This window comes from Lithobates pipiens, unplaced genomic scaffold, assembly GCF_037356315.1.
Source record: "Lithobates pipiens isolate NorthernLeopardFrog02 unplaced genomic scaffold, aLitPip1_a1.2 Scaffold_16, whole genome shotgun sequence".
Taxonomy (NCBI): Eukaryota; Metazoa; Chordata; class Amphibia; order Anura; family Ranidae; genus Lithobates; species Lithobates pipiens.
Genome location: NW_027507748.1, coordinates 380,695,571 through 380,715,783, shown reverse-complemented (window position 1 = coordinate 380,715,783; position 20,213 = coordinate 380,695,571). Strand labels below are relative to the sequence as shown.

General features: G+C 42.7%; 1 protein-coding gene across 2 annotated transcripts in view; it reads right to left on the bottom strand.

Annotated features, from left to right (window-relative positions):
* Positions 1–5,613: 5,613 nt before the first annotated feature.
* Positions 5,614–20,213, bottom strand: part of SKA2 (spindle and kinetochore associated complex subunit 2) — a 37,696-nt gene continuing 23,096 nt past the window's right edge. For both annotated transcript variants that reach the window (XM_077482221.1, XM_077482220.1), the window contains 3 exons: positions 17,475–17,651; positions 15,233–15,318; positions 5,614–6,121 (listed from right to left, as the gene is read on the bottom strand). In XM_077482221.1, coding sequence (XP_077338347.1) covers positions 6,094–6,121; positions 15,233–15,318; positions 17,475–17,651 — 291 coding nt within the window. In that variant the 3' untranslated portion in view covers positions 5,614–6,093. The remainder of the gene's footprint in view (positions 6,122–15,232; positions 15,319–17,474; positions 17,652–20,213) is intronic.

Here is a 20,213-nt window from a genome sequence, read left to right as displayed (position 1 = left end):
TAACAGGCAGGGGTGATCCAGGAGAATGGTTAAAAAAAAAAAAAAAAAAAAAAGAGTTTGATGCCTAGTGCTTCACATAATGATTTCCAAAATTTTGATGTGAAGGTTTGTGACAGTGCAATCCAGCCACAATGGAGTCCAAATGGGGGGGCCTCACCTTTGGAAGCTCTGTGCCAGCAGATTGTGGCCCTTACCCAGGCAGTCCAGGGACTATCGTCAACTTGAGCAAAGAGTAGAGTCGTTGTCTCCAAGCACCTCAGCTGATCAGGCAGCCACAGCATCTCGGCCCTCCGGCCCAGCAGCCTCAGCATCAGCACCCGCAGTAGTGGTGCCACCCCCAGAGCCTCGAGTTCCCACTCCAAAGAGGTTTTCGGGGGATCGTAGAAAGTTCCGTGCCTTCAGGAATGCCTGCCAGCTGAACTTCCTACTACAACCCTGTACCTTCTCTTTGGAGAGCACTAAGGTGGGGTTCATTATCACACTACTCTAGGGGGAACCCCAAACTTGGGCTCACCGCTTATTGGAACAGGCCAGGCCTCTGTTGGACTCTTCTGAATGAAATGACCAAATTGTATGATGACCCTCAGCATGCCACAACCATGGAGGCCAGTCTCCATGTCCTCCTGCAGGGTCGTAGGCCAGTGGAGGACCACGTAACAGACGTTAGGCCAGGGGTGCTCAACCTGTGGCTCTCCAGCTGTTGCAGAACTACAAGTCCCATGAGGCATAGCAAGCCTCCGACAGCCACAAGCATGACACCCAGAGGCATGATGGGACTGGTAGTTTTACAACAGCTGGAGAGCCACAGGTTGAGCACCCCTGCTTTAGGCGGTGGACCGATGCCGCCCTCCGTTATCAGTTCCGCATTGGACTCACTGAGGCACTGAAAGATGACTTGGCCCATGTTGGAATTCCCAGTTCTTTGGAGGACCTGATCCAATTGTCCATCCAGATAGATCGTCGTCTAAGAAAGCAGAGATCTGAGAGAACCAGACAAATTCGTCGCAGATGGATGTTGCCTAAAGTTATTAGCAACCCTCCTTCCTCCCATGCACCTGCTACCACCTCTGAGGCTCCAGGGCCAATGCAGAAAGGCCTGCTCCTATCTGCCCCTACCGGGTCTGTTTGCATTCCTAGAGACTGATGCTTTTCCAGTCCCCAATTAACTGCAGCCAATGCGGAGGCCAGCACGCCGTTCGGCTCCTCCCTCTGCACTGCCTGGCTTCCCTCACCGTGCGAGCAGGGGACAACGTGGATCCAAAATTCCTATATTGGGGAGGCCTAATGCTGATGAGATGAAAGCACCCACTTCCTCCCCTCTGTCTAATTCTAACGCCGCCTTGGACTGGCGATGGTGATTAAACGAGAGCCTATTGCAGATCCCAGAAGTTTTGAATGAGGTGGTCAAAGAAATCATGGGTTACTTTCAAGCAAATGCTATCCCGGAGAGTGATCCAGGCATGGTGTGGGAAGCGCATAAAAGCGGTCATATGGGGAATTCTGATCAAACACAGATCCCATATTGAAAAGGCGAGAGAAGCGCAACTGACAAAACTGCTGGCTACTATACAGGTTCTTGAACTGTAGCATAAAAGGTCACCTGACCCTGTTATGGGGACCAAACTTGCTCATCTCCGTCGGCAGGTCTCTGACCTCTTTCGCTACAAAGCTAAAGCAGCAATCCAATCGTGCAAAATAGTGTACAAATCTGGGGACAAATGTGGCAAATGGCTAGCCCGGGCCCTCAGAGACCAACGTAAAGCTTCTTATATCCCATATATTAAGGATTTGGATGGGCGAAAGCTCTCTTTACCTAAAGATATCTCTCATACATTTGAGGAATTTTATTCCACCCTCTACAACCTTCCATCCTCTCTTCCCTCCTCCTCCATAGAAGAATACTTCTCTTCGGCACATCTATCACACCTCCTGTCCCCCGATTCGAGGAGAGCTTGAGGTCTCCATCTCCATGGAAGAGCTGAGCGGGCTGTAAACACGGCAAAGCACCCAACCCAGAAGGGTTCACAATACAGTACTACAAGACCCTCCTCCCCTTGTTAGGTCCACATATGGTATAAGTATTTAAAGGTCTAGGCTAGGATACTTCATTCCCACCGCAATCACTCTTAGCACATGTCTCAGTTATCCCAAAAAAAGGGAAAGATCCCTATGTTTGTGGAAGTTGAAGTCCAATCTCTTTGCTTAATGTAGACTTGAAGCTCTTCACCAAGATCAAGGCCTTAGGAGAGCATGATGGCCATTTGGGTAACATTTCTTTGTCTGAGGCGTGTGGTCTGGACATGGCGGAGTAGACGTGTTTTGCTGGAGTTACAGCTCTCTCCAGCATATCAGCTACTTTCTGTAGCAATCTACCCTGGCATGAGCTCTGCCAAGAGGAGCAAGGTTAAGAGCCACCACAAATCTTTCCCCAGGTCTGAGATCCAGCGCTTCTTCCCGGACTCACAGTCCTCTACTTCCTGGACCCACACAGCGACATCCAGTCTCCTCAATGACAGCCCCACCTGCTTACTGAGTTTTCTGGGAAGCCTCTGGAGTTTTTTTTTTCCAAGCTTTCCAGGTGCCCTGATCTCACACCTACCCACCAAATCTGTGCTGTCAGCTACCCCAATCTCTGCGCTGGGGGATCCTGACTCCAGGCCCTCCCTACTACGGCCGACATGGACGAGCATGTTCTCAGTTTAGAAGCGCACCGGCAAGACTTACACTTGGGCCACAATGAAGTACAGCAGTTGCCAGACCGGGGCTCTGTGGGTGAAACATCCACTGCCTCCCTGGGAAGCCGCATATCACAGCTGCAGGATGCTCATTGTTCTCAGGTGTCACATGTGACCTCACTGCAGCTTCACCTGGGTGAACTTGAAGACCAGTGCTACCTCAACAACCTGCAGCTCAGAGGTCTCCCGGAGGCTACAGGACAGGAGTCACTCCTAACCATGACCCTGGCAAAAGCTTGCTGCCTCAACACTGCCCTTGGATTTGGAATTTGATAGGGTGCACAGGGCACTTGGCCCTCGCTCAGCTGATCCCAACAGGCCATGGGACGTTATTTGCCGCCTACACTGCTTCACTCACAAAGAAGTCATTCTCAGTAAAGCCTGGGAATCCGATGAGGTCGATTTTTAAGGCACTTCTAGAAAAAGGTCCTACCTGACCATTCCAGGGCTACACTGCAATGTCGGGCGCTACTTCACTCCCTGCTTGACTAGCTCCGATAGTTGCAATGGATGTATTGTTAGGGATTCCCCATTTCACTCAGTGTGCCAAGAACCTGCATCCTTTGTCCTCCATTCTGACCTGTTCGCATTCCTGGAGACACAAGCATTCCCAGTTCCAAATTTACTGCAGCCACTACCAAGATCTTCCAGGTCTGCTTCTAAATCCGCACCTGTGGCACTGCCTCGTCCAGGGGACGTTGTGGATCCTGCAACCCTCCTCAGCATGCCAACGGAGTTCTAACCATCCTCAAGGCAGACTACTGCAGGATGCTGAGGGTTTATAGCATCTGTTTTACTATTACATAACTGAGAAAGCCTTTGACACGGTAAATTGGGCTTTTATGTTTGCAGTCTTGGGATATATGGACATCGGTGACCGGATGATTCAGTTGATCTCTAGTGTGTATTCCTCTCCGCAGGCCTCGGAACCTCTCTCTCTATAGCTAGTGGTATGGTTGTCCTTTCGTTGGAGCCTTTTCTAAAACAGGGTTCAATTAAACAGACATGTGGGGTCTGCAGGTAGGAGCTCTAAACGATAAAGTGCCAGTGCCTTGAGAAAGTACTCATACCCCTTGAAATTTTCCAACAACCAAAAATATAAAATGTATTTTATGTGATAGACCAACTCAAAGTGGCACATAATTGTTACGTGGAAGGAAAACGATAAATGGTTTTACAAATAAATATCTGAAAAGTGTGGTGTGCATTTGTATTCAACCCCCTTTACTCTGATATCCCTAACTAAAATCTAGTGGAACCAATTGCCTTCAGAAGTTATCTAATTCATAAACAGAGTCCACCTGTGTGTAATTTAATCTCTGTATGAATACAGCTGTAATGTGAAGCCATCAGAGGTTTGGTAGAGAACCTTAATGAACAATCAGCCTCTTAAAGACAAAGTCACACATCAGAGAAATCAGGCATAAAGTTGTGGAGAAGTTTAAAGCAGGGCTAGGTTATAACAAAATATCCCAAGCTTTGAACACGGAGCACCGCTCAATCCATCATCGAAAAATGCACAGAGTATGGCACAACCGCAAACCTACCAAGACATGGCTGTCCACCTAAAAATGGACAGGCTAGGCAAGGAGAGCATTAATCAGAGAAGCAGCCAAGAGACCCATGGCGACTCTTGAGGAGCTGCAGAGATCCACAGCTCAGGTGGGAGAATCTGTCCACAGGACAACTATTAGTCGTGCACTCCACAAATCTGGTCTTAACGGAAGAGTGGTAAGAAAGCCATTGTTGAAAGAAAGCTATAAGTCCCATTTGCAGTTTGTAAGACACCATGTGGGGGGACACAGCAAACGTGGAAGAAGGTGCTCTGGTCAGACAAGACCAAAGTTAAAAACGCTGTGTGGCAGAAAACACTGCACATCACAACGAACACATCATCCCCACCGTGAAACATGGTGTTGGCAGCATGTTGTGGGGATGCTTTTTCAGCAGGGATAGTGAAGCTGGTCAGAGTTGATGGGAAGATGGATGGAGCCAGATGCCTACTAACATTGTCCAAACGACATGGTGGGGGTAGCAGCACCAGACACTCTTAAATACTACCAAGCCGCTCATCTGGGAAGGGTAATGGACTGGTGCAGACACAGAAATCCTAAATTTTGGATGTCCAATGAGCAGCAGTTTAGTGCCTGCGCAGGGCACAGTGGTGCTATGCAGCCTTGCCCGTTTTATTTAAGACGCATCCAACTATAGGCCCCATGCTCTGCGTCTGCTTCTTGACCGGCTGGAATCCAGCGATTTGCTCTGGTCAGTCTCTGCCCACCACCCCACAAGCGTTGAACGTTAGTTGACGATGTTTAAATCTTCCTGCATAGACAATGGTCCCCTTCCCCGTACCCTCTGCAAGGTGTACTCGCTAGAAAATCTCCACTCTAGAAGACTTTATTCTGCTTGGCCTCAATAAATGGGAGCTGGATCTTAACAGGACCTTCACACCTGACCAACAAAATATACATTTGGCCCTGAAGTCCTCCATATGTACACAGAAAAACTAATGAAAAGTTACCTATGCGCTGGTATCGCACTCCGTCAGTTCTGTGTAAAATAGAACTGGATGTTCCAGTTACACATTCATTGTTTTTCCCATATCCGATATTAAAATGTACATTATATATTTCTGTTAAACGCTACCTCCGTTTGCCTTTTGTGAGATGTCACCATCGTTTTGTATTATACTGCTCTGTTGGGTGCTTTTTTTTGCTTGTTGTAGAAATAAAGTCTACTTCTGCTCTTTACAGCGCACTAACGTTTTTCTAACACTGTAATGAACTTACCTACACACGTGGAAGATTTCTGTTGTACATCAGTAAATTGGTGACTGCAATCTAGTGAATAAGACATTCAAGAAACTGGCACACTATGCTATTACAGGATAGTATTTATTTATGTACATGGCAGTTTGTTAACATATGTAACCCTGCACCTCTTTTCAGCTGAATACCATAGTGAATCCTGTATTATTCCGTTTTAATACACAACTGCAGCACCGTGTTCCTGTGTAATAAAGTCATTTTCCATATGAAAGAACTCGCTTGGAAAGATTGCAAAAGTAGGAGTGTGGCCCCAAAAAAGCTGGGCTGCAGCAAGCAAGGTGCACACTGACAAGGTGCAGTAGAATGAACAAATACACGTTCAAGTCACAAGAAAAAAAAAAACATTCCTTGCTTTGGGTTACGCTTCAGAACCAGCATGTTGAAATTTGAATTAAAAAAAAAAAAAAAAAAGCCAATGGCACCAGCATATCACTTGCAGATTTTTTTCCCCATGCATCGAGCGGTCACTCTGGAATTTAGTGTCCACAAGAGAATAATTTCTTTGAAATGATGTCGAGATCAGATCTTCAGGGGTCTGTAGCATTTCTTGTAGTACTATGGGGGGTGAGAAAAAAAAAACAAAAAATAAATAAATAAATAAAAAAACCACACATTATCAATGATCTATCAACAAAAGTAAAAAAAAGAAACACTAAAATAAATTATACATACATACACACCTCTATACAAGCCATTTAAAAAATTTGTATTTTTATTTCAATCTGCAAGCTTTAAAAACTTATAAAATAGATTTGTATCCATAGCAACTATGGGGTCATTCTGTATATTGTTTGTACACAACTTGCCCAGAAAAGTCAAATTCCGCCAAAGTGATTGGCTGATGCAGCTCATCTTTTCTTACAACATTGAACAGAAGGCATTCAGTAAGAAGGAAGTGAATGCAAAAAGTAGAATGCGAGTGGAATTCAGGTTACAGTCTCAACAAAAAACAAAACGCAAGACTCTGCAATAAAGTTAGTTATTTCCTGCTCAGATATATGCATTAAATTTTATTTTTATTTTATTTGAGGTTTTTTTATTGTTTTTAACACAAGTATACACAAGACCCAAATGGGCCACACATACAATTAAACTATTTACATTAGCGATGACTTTCTCCTCCTTCCAGACAATCACTCAGTGAAAATGATACAGTAATAACAAGGCCACCTGTTTTTAGTAACAGTCAATGATACATTACAATATGCCTGGCAATTACCTACATGTGAAATCCTACTATACGTGCATGCTATTAGGTGTCACTCAATCTGCTACCGTAGCTTCACTATTCATCCAACTGCCCCACACTTTATCAAATTTCTGCGGTATGCCCCTACTAATGTATGTGGCCTTATATAAAGGTGCAGCCCTATTAACCACACCCTTCCACGCTGATACAGATGGAGGATTGGGTTTTTTCCATGAGGGCACTATAATTTTCCTAGCATAATATATTAGGATTGTTAGAAGAGTACGAGTTACTCTTTGAGGCTAGGTTGTCTACCAGCCCCAAGAGGCACACCTCTATCGTGGGCTGTATAGGAATGGCAGTTACTTCTGTTATACAATCTGTGACCCCCTTCCAAAATGCTTGAATGTTCGAGCAATTCCAAAATATATGCATGAAATCGGCAGTAAGGGAACTCCACCACCAGCAACCAGGCGACTGGGTAGGGAACATCTTAGCCAATTTTGCTGGAGTAAGATATATACGGTGCAAGAATTTAAATTGGATGAGTTGGTCCCTGGCAGAGACCAGAGACAAATCTAGTAAAATGAATGTCCCATACATCGTCCCAGTCATCCTGGTCCATCTGGGGGAACACCTCGTACCACACTTTGCAAGGAGATCTCCTCCCTCACTAAAAATTCTAAAGCGCTAATTTTCAGGGTAATAACCATATCTCCAAATTGGGCATTGTATACATGTCTGAGCTGAAGAAAACGGAACAAGTGGGTTTTGGGCAGATTAAACGTGGTTTTCAGGCCGAATTGTAGAAGTTTCCCACCACCTACTATGTCTTCCAGCGTCTTAACACCAAATTTAGTCCAGATGATTGGATCAGGATACTCACTGAAGTGCGTTCGTTTGGGGTTCTTCCAAAGTGGTGTGCGAGGAGAAATCTCAGAAGCGCTACTCATCTTGGTCACTGCTACCCATGCCCTGCAGGCCGCAAGCATGGATACCGTGAGCCTATATGGAGCCCTGACACACTGATACGAGAGATGTGTCAGCGCCTCATAAGAACCAATAGCCGCCTCTAATGTATTGGCAGTGTCATCCTCAGGCAGAGTGAACCACCTGTGCACAAATACTAACTGACCCGCTAGGTAATACCTGTTGAAGTCCAGGACCGCCAGTCCCCCTTGTTTTCACGCCAGTTGCAACATTCGAAGTTTAATTCGGGGGTGTCGCCCCTGCCACAGGAAAGTTGTTATGAGTTCATCAATTTTTTTTGAATACATATCTCGGTATCCAAATGGGGGAATTCCGAAATAGATATAAAAACAAAGGTAAAAATATAATTTTCACTAAATTCACCCTACCTATTAGTGTCAAAGGCAGATTCTGCCATGCCTGCAGTCTGGACTTTAGTTTAGTCAAAAGTGGATCGACATTCAAGGTAATAAAGTCTGATACAGAGTTGGAGATATGTAAACCCAGATATTTAACTACTTCTACCCTTTGTAAAGGGCAATCTGCGGGAATCTCACATCTGGGGGATGGCGTCTTAAGTGAGAGAATCCGGGATTTTCCCCAATTAACTTTTAGACCCGAAAAATGAGCAAAGGAATTAAGGATGCCTAAAGCCGCCGATAGGGAATTCTTGGAGTCTCTCCAAAAAAAAAAAAGGGAGGACCATATCGTCCGCATATAGTTAATTCTTTTCAGTCACATTACCCACCTGAATCCCTTGTACCTCCTCAGAGGCTCGCAAGGCCGATGCCAATGGTTCAATCACAATAGAGAAAAGACCTGGGGATAAAGGGCATCCCTGGAGAGTGCCCCTATATACTGGAAAAAATTTGGATAACATTATTTAGCTTTATGGCTGCTGTAGGGCACGGAGGACATAGAATGTCAATCCACTCCCTGAACCGAGGACCAAAACCGAATACCTCTAGTACCACGTTCATGTAATTCCAGTCCACGGAATCAAAGGCCTTTTCCAGATCTAAGAAGACCAGTATCCCACTGCTGGAACTATCCAAGCCCAATTGTGTGCGAGTGAAAATCCCGCGCAGATTAATATCTGTGGCCTTTTTGGGCATAAAACCTGTTTGGTCTGGGGAAATAATATGCTGCAGCACCGACATAAGTCTAGTAGCGAAAAGTTTGGTCAGTATTTTGAAGTCCATATTTAATAAGGAGATGGGTCTATAGGACGAACACGGCAGTGGGTATGCATATTATATATATAAAATAATAATAATTAAAAAAAAAAAAAAAAAAAAAAGGTATAAACCTTCCTATTGCACCTTGTGCTTACACCTGTATAAGATGTGCATTGATCATGTCGTTTCATGGTGTCATTTGTTGCCATGTACACGCAGCCTATAGTGGCGTAAATCCTCAGATTCAAGTATCAGAAATTTCTATTTGAGTTCCACTAGAAGGCATTCAGCATGAAACTGCACAGGTTAATGTATGACTTCTGTCTGTAGTCTAAGAACTGACACTTCCTGTGAGGAAACTACATATACCACAATCCATGGGTTCCTCAGTCTATTGCTCTGCTGGGAGAGATAGTTTGATCACATTAGCACTCCTGCATTTGTGATGCAGCAGAGAAATGGCAAGGCATGGATGGGACACTGTATCAAATAGTAGAACCCCCCCCTTAGTGAACAGGGATAAGCTAGGTGAAGGAATGCATGAACATAAGGGTCTGTTTTATTTTTGCTATCTGTGTCCCATTATGGACATTTCCCTTCACTTCCCGTCCCACAGCCAAAATAGGAAGTGCAATCCCTGCAAAGTGAGGGAATACCTGGTTGTCACCAGAACTAGTATCCTCATCATACGATTCTGTTCTGGGCACAACCAAAAATTTGGGATTTTCTTTTATATTTTCATTTTTGGTGATGGTGGTAAACATTACAGAGTGAATCTTCCCAACAGCTACTCAGACAGCAATACAAACCTGGCAGGTATCCTAATCCTTCTCCACGCTAACCAAAAAACATTTTTTATAGAGTTTTGCCTTATATCTTAAAACAAAAACTTGAGTTATTTTTTCAACTTTCCATCTATTAAATCTTCTATCCTTGTGGTTTTAACTTTTTTTTTCTACCAGTAAATACCCTATACAGCCCACTCCCCATTTCTTGTCTCATAAAAAGCCTAGGCTTATGACATCATGCACAGCTCTCACTCTCGTGAGAGTTTGCCACAAAGGGGGGGGGGGGGTGATCCATAAGAGAGCCAATAAGAGCTGCAGGGCTACAGAGCTGAGGTGTGCCTCTGTGTGTCAGTACAAATCCAGTAAGTGAACAGGTAACAGCTGCCCACAGTTAAAATGGTTGCAGCCAGACTAAATGGAGGGAGATTTCTGTAGCATATTTGGCAAGTACAGAATCATGGTATATATAAAATAAGTGGTTGGAGGGAAGCTTCAGAATGGAAAAGATATTACAAATTATGTGAGCAGACTACAGTTCCTTTTAAGTTCAGTCTCTACAAGCTTTCATTTCTGAATCTTGCAACAGCTTCCCTATTTTTTACTTGCAAAATAGCCCTAGATCTGTCAGGTTAAATAGGGACCTGTTGGTAAACAGCAATTTTCAAACCTTTTCACATATTCTTAGCAGGTTTGAGATTTTGGTTTTTACTGTGCCATTCTAAAACCTTCATGGTTTGCTTGGCCATGTAGTTAGGGTCATTGTACTGCTAACCGTTAAAAGCTCACTTTCAGGTCTTTTGCAGCAAGAACCCTTTTCTATATGTTTGTCATCTAAATGCCTTTTGACAAACACCGAAGGGATATGCTATTTTTCTGAAATGCTTTTTTATATGTCACTTTACTTGTGATTAAGAATGTTTTCTTGCTGGCCCAAATCAGTTTCACAAAAGCAGTCTGCTGTAAAATTGTTAGACAGACTGCAGTTGCAGCCAACTATATGCAGTCACTAAAATCTGGACACTTGACAGCCAGTGGGGCCGCCTATCAAAATTCAATAGCTACAGTAGCTATGCAGCCTAAAGGCAAAAAAAAAAAAAGTAAGGTGTGCATGACCTCCGAGATCTTGTGGCCTACAATAATCTCTTAACAAAAAATAGATAAGATTGCGCTATGGACAAATTCCACCCGTTCGCCACACAGGCAAGGGAAAAAAATATATATATAGTGAAATAAAGATAAATTAAAAAAATGAACTTAAGGGGTTAAAGCTGCCTGTGCTTGAGACCTGTCCCTAAAAATAGGAATAGGTTAGAAATCTAAAATATAAATTAAGCTTTGGCGCTAAAACCTTTTTGTGCACTGTGAATACTAAAATCATATATGAGTGTGAGATGATCTATTATCTCTGCTAGTGCTCTGGAGAATTTAAAACAAATTGCGGTGGAAACCTTTTAAAACCACTATATACGTGATGTTAAAATGCGTGAAAAAAGAAAAGAGGATGTATGTCTGTTGATTTACACCTCAAAAATGCACATATGTATTGGAAAAGTAGTGGATCAATCACATAAAAACAATTAAGAATACTACTGTGCTCGGTAAAAAAACATACATAAACCAATATCTGAAAAATCATATGCAATATGTTCAAAGTGATAATCAAAAAGCGTTTTGTGAAAGTACCCAGAAAAAATAATAATAATAGTGACAAAAAATCTTATAATGTCCAACGGAAATTTTCAAAGTCGCATCAACTGGTTGCTGGAAAAACGCATGGAACTTTCATCAAATGAGGAAGATAGAGTAAAGTGACTAGTGCAGAAGGGTTAAATGCATTCCTCTCCGGTGCGCCACTCTGTGTTAGGAAAAAAGGATCTATATGTGCTCACCAGACAAAAAACCCTCAATGGGTTAATCGAGCAGCCACAGTATGAGCCACTGTGCAGCTTTCTTTGGGCTCTGCTTCTGCTATGCTGGGGAGATGCTTTACACTTTTCCTTCCACAGGTAGTCCGTTTAGCAATTATGCATGAAGGGAAACAGAAGTACTTTGAGGGTTTGAGCATTGAGGGTTTTTTTGTCTGGTGAGCACATATAGATCCTTTTTTCCTAACACAGAGTGGCGCACCGGAGAGGAATGCATTTAACCCTTCTGCACTAGTCACTTTACTCTATCTTCCTCATTTGATGAAAGTTCCATGCGTTTTTCCAGCAACCAGTTGATGCGACTTTGAAAATTTCCGTTGGACATTATAAGATTTTTTGTCACTATTATTATTATTTTTTCTGGGTACTTTCACAAAACGCTTTTTGATTATCACTTTGAACATATTGCATATGATTTTTCAGATATTGGTTTATGTATGTTTTTTTACCGAGCACAGTAGTATTCTTAATTGTTTTTATGTGATTGATCCACTACTTTTCCAATACATATGTGCATTTTTGAGGTGTAAATCAACAGACATACATCCTCTTTTCTTTTTTCACGCATTTTAACATCACGTATATAGTGGTTTTAAAAGGTTTCCACCGCAATTTGTTTTAAATTCTCCAGAGCACTAGCAGAGATAATAGATCATCTCACACTCATATATGATTTTAGTATTCACAGTGCACAAAAAGGTTTTAGCGCCAAAGCTTAATTTATATTTTACAATAATCTCTTGGTCAGGCTTTTCTTCTATTTATATACAGAAAATAAATACCCATGAATGCTTTAGAATGGCACAGTAAAAACCAAAATCTCAAACCTGCTAAGAATATGTGAAAAGGTTTGAAAATAAATACCCATTCATTCTTGTAATGGGTCCCATGAAAGAAAGGCCCTGCTAGAAATATCTTGCAATGAAGGCATTTGCTTAAGTACTGCTATGGCAGAATACTAAAGGGCAGGTGGTATAATTCCATATAAGTCTGCCGCAATCTTATAAATTCCTCTCCTTCACAATGCCAACTTTTCTTTCCTTTGGGTGTCTAGCTTTAAATTCCCTTGACCTCCCTCTCATGTTTAGTGTGTGGAATGACTGTGGAGCCAAAAGACAAAATATGAGGAAAGTCTATCCCAACTGTTGAGCAGGGATGGCTACACACTGATCAAAAGTCATCTGGGCCAGATGGATCTACTGAGACTCATTTTGTGTTTCGAATGCAGCGCTTGCTCGACAAATCCCAGGTCGACTAGAAATTGCATCCTGGCACCTGGGCTTTTGTCAGCCCATTCACTGTTGGCACCAATAGCCTCCTAACTACTGCCATCCCCTTTGCACTTATCTGTCTTGTTTAACATCACCCGCCGCAACCAGTGTGCATGTCTGTATACATGAAAAATCTGTGCACAGTCCTGTGTAGAAGAATAATCTTTGTAAGGGATCCTGGTCATTGGTTAGTGTGGTCATTTGACAGAACTGACCGATGAGATTGTTCTTTCTTCCAAGACAAGAGACTCATTAGTCAGCACTGTCACATGACAACGCTAACCAATGGCCAGGAGCCCTTGCAAAGATTGTGTTAGGCCGGGGTTATTGGCTGGCTGCTACTCACGCTAGGCTTTATAAACCGGCCACACACACAGACACACACACACACACACACACACACACACACACACACACTCGACTCCTATATTCAAAGCAAAATTTGTCAAGCCCGGTTCTAACGAATACACAAGTTACACTTAAATGCGCTTAATTTCTGCAAGCTCGGGATCTATACCCTGGCCGGAAACACCCCCCCCCCCCCCGTTACCCTCTTCACCTTTTTCTCCTTTTCCATATTCCACCCCAGAAACAAAATAAATAATAAAATTGAGAGTTTCATAATTGACAGTATGGTTGATCGGTAGCACCAGTCTGGCGTCTCAATATTTTTTCTCACAGCATTGCAATGTTATTCCAATTATATGAATTTTACTTTAACAATTTATAACTTTGAATTATGCAATTTTAGAACAAAGCAGGGTCATGCATATGTATTGCATTCATGTTTGCTACTCCAGATGTACCAACACACTTCATGTCTAAGCTGACATTTTGAGGAGAACCTTTTTTTTTTTTTAAATAGAAAAACACCACACACACCCCTTGTCCCTGCTGAACTGGACAAATTTTGATTTCTGCTGCTTCCAGCAGCTAGGTGCAGTCACCAACCCCATTCACAATAATGACTAGTCATCAGTGGCTGCAGCAGCTATTCGTGGGTCTCAGCACAGCCTGTGTATGTAAAATATATATATATTATATATATATATATATATATATATATATAATATATATATATTTTTTTAACACAGAAGACAATCCTTTTGTCTTTAATTTATGTTTAACAAAAAAAAAAAAAAAAAATCCATAAAAACATACAATAAAGATGATGCGTTTATTGCAGATACATTACTAAATAAAGGAAATGGGGCAATGCCCCAGAATCAATGCATCTGAATTGTGACTCAAAGAGCACATCAGCGGCATACTTGCTAACAGTCCTGATTTTCCCGGGACAATCCCGATTTTGGGACGCTCATACTGATCGGAGCTCATCCCGATGAATTTCCCGGGATTTTGCCTTTGGGAAAATCAGGAATGTTTTAGAAAAAAAAGAGGCCGGTGGGCTACAAAAATATGGCCGCCGCCACGAGGATCATTTCCCCTCCTGTTCAGTGGAGAGGAAGCCCATCAGCTTCTCCCCTCTCCACTGAACGAACACACACACACACACACACACACACACACACACGCCGGGAACTGTAGCTGCCACGCTGCTGGGGACACAGATCGCTCTGTAAGGGGGGCTCCGCTACCGCCAGCTTCTGGGGGCACCTGGTGCAAGGAGGGCCTCCGCTTCTGAGGGCACCTGGTGACACGTTCAGGGGTCCCATCAATTCTGGATTATGGCGAGTTGAATGATTTCATTCTATATTACAATGTAATAATGCGCTTCAATCATCCTGACACCACAACTACTATGGTGCTGGGATGATTAAAGCCCTAACACCTGGTGTTTGGAGTATCTTTATCTGCTGATGTGTTAAAGTCTGGTGTGTATATATATGATCTGGGTCTGCTGTCCCTCCATCCCTCTTACCTTTCTTTCTCCATCTCCCTTTCATCTCAGACTCTAACCACACTCCCATTTGAACTACACCCACGATTTCACGTAAACCACACCCATTTTCGGGGAGCAACGCATTTATCTTTTCTGCTATGTCACGCCTACAAAATGCATGCCTCAACCGCTAATTATAATGACACCTACAGCGACAAAAAAAAAAAAAAAGTGTACCTATACGTTTTTTTTTTTTACAATGTTGGCAACTATGCAGCGTTGATGGAGTGAACAATCCCTAAACAAATATACATAATAAAAATATATATATATATATATATATATATACACACACACACAAAATAAAAAGTAAAAAAGTGATTTTAGCGATGCGTAAACGGTCGTCACTATATAAATCCTGTATAATAATAATTTCATTCACCAGTCAGTTGAGACTGAAAATCTTATTGCATTCAATGATACAGATCTGTGAATCATATTACCTTATTGACTGTAAGTTAATGCCCTTTAGTGCTAGAGCTTCAAATTGTTGGAGAGCTTGAAGTTCTTCCTCAGACAAAGATGGTACCTGTAGAAAAAAAAATAAAAATAATAATAATTATAAAGATTATTATTTAAAAAAAAAAAAAAAGACAAGTCCATTTAATGTCTACCGAGTGAATCACAGTTACAGCAATGCCTTTGAGTTGACTACAGCCTCATCAACAATAAAGTTGCACTGCAGTGACAAAGTATACAGTCTTGAAGAAACGCTGAAAATATTGCTTAGATCCATTTTAAAATTCAAAATCAAATATTTATTATATTGGAGCTTACCAATTCTTAGATGTGGTGGCTGAATTAGTTTTCCTTTCAGGCTCTTATATTCCCCTGGTAATCCTGCCAGTAAATCAGTTTTGTTTTTTCCCCCCAACAAAACAAGCTGCCCTCCATATTTAGCATATAGAGGGTTGAGACACACTATTTACCCCTGCCGGAGGTGCTTACATTGATTTATGTACAAACTTTATCCCAAAATGGAAAAAACACTAAACTACTTGGTAGAGTTTTACTTCAATTTGTTAGATGTACTAACAACCCAATCCTCCAGACATGCCAATGCTGCTGTCTAAAAGTGCCCCTTGTGCTCCTTCATCCAGAGTGAGGGCACCCTAGTACAGTCTAGGGCTGCAACTAACGATTATTTTCGTAATCGATTAATCGAAACAATAAATCGGTTAATAACCTTTAAAAAAAAAAAAAAAAAAAAAAAAAAGGGTCAAATTGACGTTCATTTTCAACCACAGTGACGGGAAAATTTGGAAATAGAAAACTTCTTGGTCAAAGGAATTTTCAGACCGTGTATGTGGTTTTTGTTCAGAAATGAAGTGAAAATTTCAAACAAAATTCTTTCATTCAGCGAATGTAAAAAGATTTTTCTTTTGAATATTCTCACCTGAAAAATAGATCCGTGAGGCCAGCATAAGGCAATATGCAGTTTTTGCTTTTGATCTGTTTCTGCAGTGCGTTTTGATTTTTGCGCATGTGATTTTACATTTTTTTTTTTGGGCAGATTAAAAAACACAAATTGCTGCAAAAATGCATCACATTCTTTTCTGCACCTTCTCCATTGAAGTATATTGAACCAAAAAAAAAAGCACAGTTTTGCGTTAAAAGTCCCTGACCCTTTACAAATATGCAGCGGCTGAAAAAAGCACACAGATATGAACGTGTCCCATAGGAAACCATGTAAATGAACTGTAGTGCGTTTCTGCAAAAAGCACCAATAAATATATTTGAACCAGGGCTAAGATGTTTAGTAACATAATGGGGTTAAAAAGACTAAAATTAGCCCTTTATAGTACAAAAAAAAGCAGATAATCACCACTGGAAGGGGCTAATTTTTTTTTTTTACTGTAGAACAGTGAAAGTAATATTTACAGTAGTGATTATATTTTTGTACTATAAAGGGCTCATTTTAGTTTTTTTTAACCCCATTATGCTACTGGCCGATCAATTATGAAAATAGTAATCGATTCATTTCATAATCGATTGTCGATTAATCGATTAGTTGTTTCAGCCCTAGTACAGTCGGTGCGGTACTGCCAAGATTACCAGTTTTTTTTTGTCCATTTCAGCCCAAAATTTGGGCTGAAATGGGACCTGAAACAGTGAACAGACACACCAGAACCCTATTGTGCGATGGATGCGGCGGTGGTGTGAACCCAGCCTGAAACAATTCTAATATAGGAAGTAAATGTTGGACGTGGATGATGTCTGAACAAAGCTATATAACTATCATTCTCATTGGAAAAGCTGATGTAGACATGGTTGGGGCAGGTATTGTAATCTCTGTAAGAAGTCATATTAATTACTTGTAATTGCTGTACTTATGCATTATTTATGGTGTATCTAGTGAACTTCGAAAGCAATAGCTAATGCTAGGTACATGTTAAATATTTTAAGTTCAGTGACATATACCAAAATATTGTCTATTTAAATTAGACCTTACAATAGTCAAACCTGCTAAACACGCTTGTAAATGATAAAAATTATGTTTGGTGCCTATAAGTGAAAGCCTTCAAAAGCATTTGATTATGAAATCCACCAAATGATTCACCAACTGAAAGGGTAGTTTCTTTGAAAAAGATAATGGGAGAGAAGAGATACATCAAAACACAATGACAGGAACAGAAGTAATCGAAAAAAATAAAAATAAAAATAAAAAAGGGGCAACTTTTGTACCTGTGAATCCGTTTGCTGTTGCAAATGCTGCACAATTTTCAGTGTATTTGTTATAGTTTGCTGAATGCCCTCTACAGATTTCTGTTGGTCGGTTGCAATCTTGTCCAATTGTGCAGATAAATTCTTAAATCGGGACTTCACACCGGATAACTGCTCCAACAACTTTGTAGGATTTTCCTAAAAATAAAAGTTTTTTTCCATCAATATTTTTGCAAAGAGAAGTTCCTTTCTACCAATCGAAACATTGAAAGCCTGTGAGGTGTCCCCTCAGCAGCATCTTCTCCGAGTGCCTATCTTCAGGCATTTCCATTGGCCGGCACGGGATGATGCAACTCTGCACATGCACAGGAGTCTATCATCTCTGCACATGAGGACCGCGCTGGCGACGTTTGCTAAACTCCGCATGAGCACAGTTAACATGCCAGAGAACACCGAGACCAGGCATGTATTGATGCAGAAACATTGCATAGCTCTTGTGTAATAAATAGCCTGCCTGCTCACAAGTGTTACAAAATGTCCCGCTTTACAAATAAGCGGATTGAAAGCTGAATCCCAGGGAACGCTCCCTTGCAGTGAGGCTACTCCCATGCTGAAAGTGTTAAATGCGCTTTTAAATGGGGGGGGGGGGGGGTTGTTTATATACCTGATCCTCTGATACTACAAACTTCCTCTAGGTAGGCTATAAGCCTGGTTCCTACAGTCTCTCTCCCCCCCCCATGCGCAAGTGGTTGCAGGCCCCTCTTCACATAAACATTTAAACTCTTACACTGCAAGGAATGTCCCAATGCAGGAAAGGAGCCAGATTGCCTGTTAGTAAATCTGAGGTTTTTTTTTTTGAGATATGTATATATATATTATATATTATATATATATATATATATATATTCCTTGGAACCAGAAATGAGCCAAAACAAGAAATTGCTGTTGGCTAGTGATGCAATCTAAGAAGACCTCATCAATGACCTAAAAATTGCAGATGAACTTAAAAAAAAAAAAAAAAAATTATATAATAATTATATTACGTGGTGAAGCTGTTCATCAACATTGAACATGTCAGAAAAATAAATGATTTTACGGTGAGTACAAAAATCCTATTTTCTCTTATATTCACCGACCGACAGCTCCTCTCTGTACCAAATTGGGTATGTTCCCAAGCAGTGCCAAATGAGGGGTGGGAAAAAAAAACAAAAAAACAAACAACTTTCATCCACCATGGCAAGCGGGAACTAGTGAAACTATACCCACACAAAAAAACAGCAGTGCTGAAAAAAATAATAAAAAAAACACCATGCACAACAGGGTACCCTCAACAGGAGTGATCCAAGACCGCAGCGAATGCATAGTCAATTGCAACTACACGGCCGCTTGCAAAACTTTGCGGCCTAAACAGGCTTCAGCCGATGCACTGGCGTCTACCTTGTAGAACTTGGTAAATTTATGGACAGACGACCAGGTCGCCGCTGAGCAACAGATGCTTGGTGTTGGAAGGCCCAAGACGTTCCGATTGCCCTTGTGGAGTGGGCCGGGACCGGAAAGGGGGGCACCTGCCCCTTCAAGGGGTAGGCTTGTACTACAATCTGTCTGATCCACCTGGAAATGGTGGCCGACGAGATCTCCGTGCCTTTCTTTGGACCAGCCACCGAAACAAACAGTGAGTCTGAGGCCGCGTACACACGCGGGGACTGTCTGCCGAAACTAAGTTCGTCAAACAGTCCGCTCAAACTTTTGAATGAACGAACACGCCCACACACGGCACTTTTTGAGCCGACAAATACGGCAAACTTTGTTCGTCGTACTAAGTCCGCGCAACTTTTGAAATGAACGGACTCGCCCACACACGAGGCAACAGTCCGCTCATTTCGAGCGCGTGTGCAGGTAGGCGGGGCCCGCGGCGGAGACGCCGCGGGCTCCGCCGCCTGGAATGTACTTAAAGGGGAACCCCAATGCCGAAAAAAAAAAAAAAAAAAAAAAAAAAAAAAATAAAATAAAATCGGCGTGGGGGTCCCCCCCAAAGTCCACAACAGACCCTTGTCCGAGCACGCTACCCGGCCGGCCAGGAAGGGGGGGGCGAGCGAGCGCGCCCCCCCTCCCGAGCCGTACCAGGCCGCGTGCCCTCAACATGGGGGGTGCCTTGGGGAAGGGGGGGCCGCGCGGCCCCCCCACCCCAAAGCACCTCGTCCCCATGTTGATGAGGACAAGGGCCTCTTCCCGACAACCCTGGCCGTTGGTTGTCGGGGTCTGCGGGCGGGGGGGCTTATCGGAATCCGGGAGCCCCCTTTAATAAGGGGGCCCCCGGATACCGGCCCCCCACCCTATGTGAATGAGTATGGGGTACAATGTACCCCTACCCATTCACCTGTAAAATAAAAGTACCCAAAAAAAAAAAAAACACAACACACGAGATAAAATATTTTATTGCACAGCTCCGGGGGTCTTCCGTCTTCGGGGGTCTTCTCGCCGGACTCCTCCGCTATCTTCTTGTAGCTCTTTTGCTAGCGGAGGAGTCCGGCTTTCTTCCTCCCCGCCGCCGGCCTCTTCTCCCGACTTCGGGGGTCTTGTCCCCCTCTTCGGTTCTTCTGCCGGGCCACCGCGCCTTCTTATAGCTCTTTTACAGGCGGTGGCCCGGTCTTCTGTCGCCGCTGTCGCCTTCCGGTCGCCTTCCGTTCTTCTTCTCCAGGAGATGTTGACACGTCGCTCTCTCCGGCCGCCAGAGCCGCGCTGTGCGGCCACTTATACCAT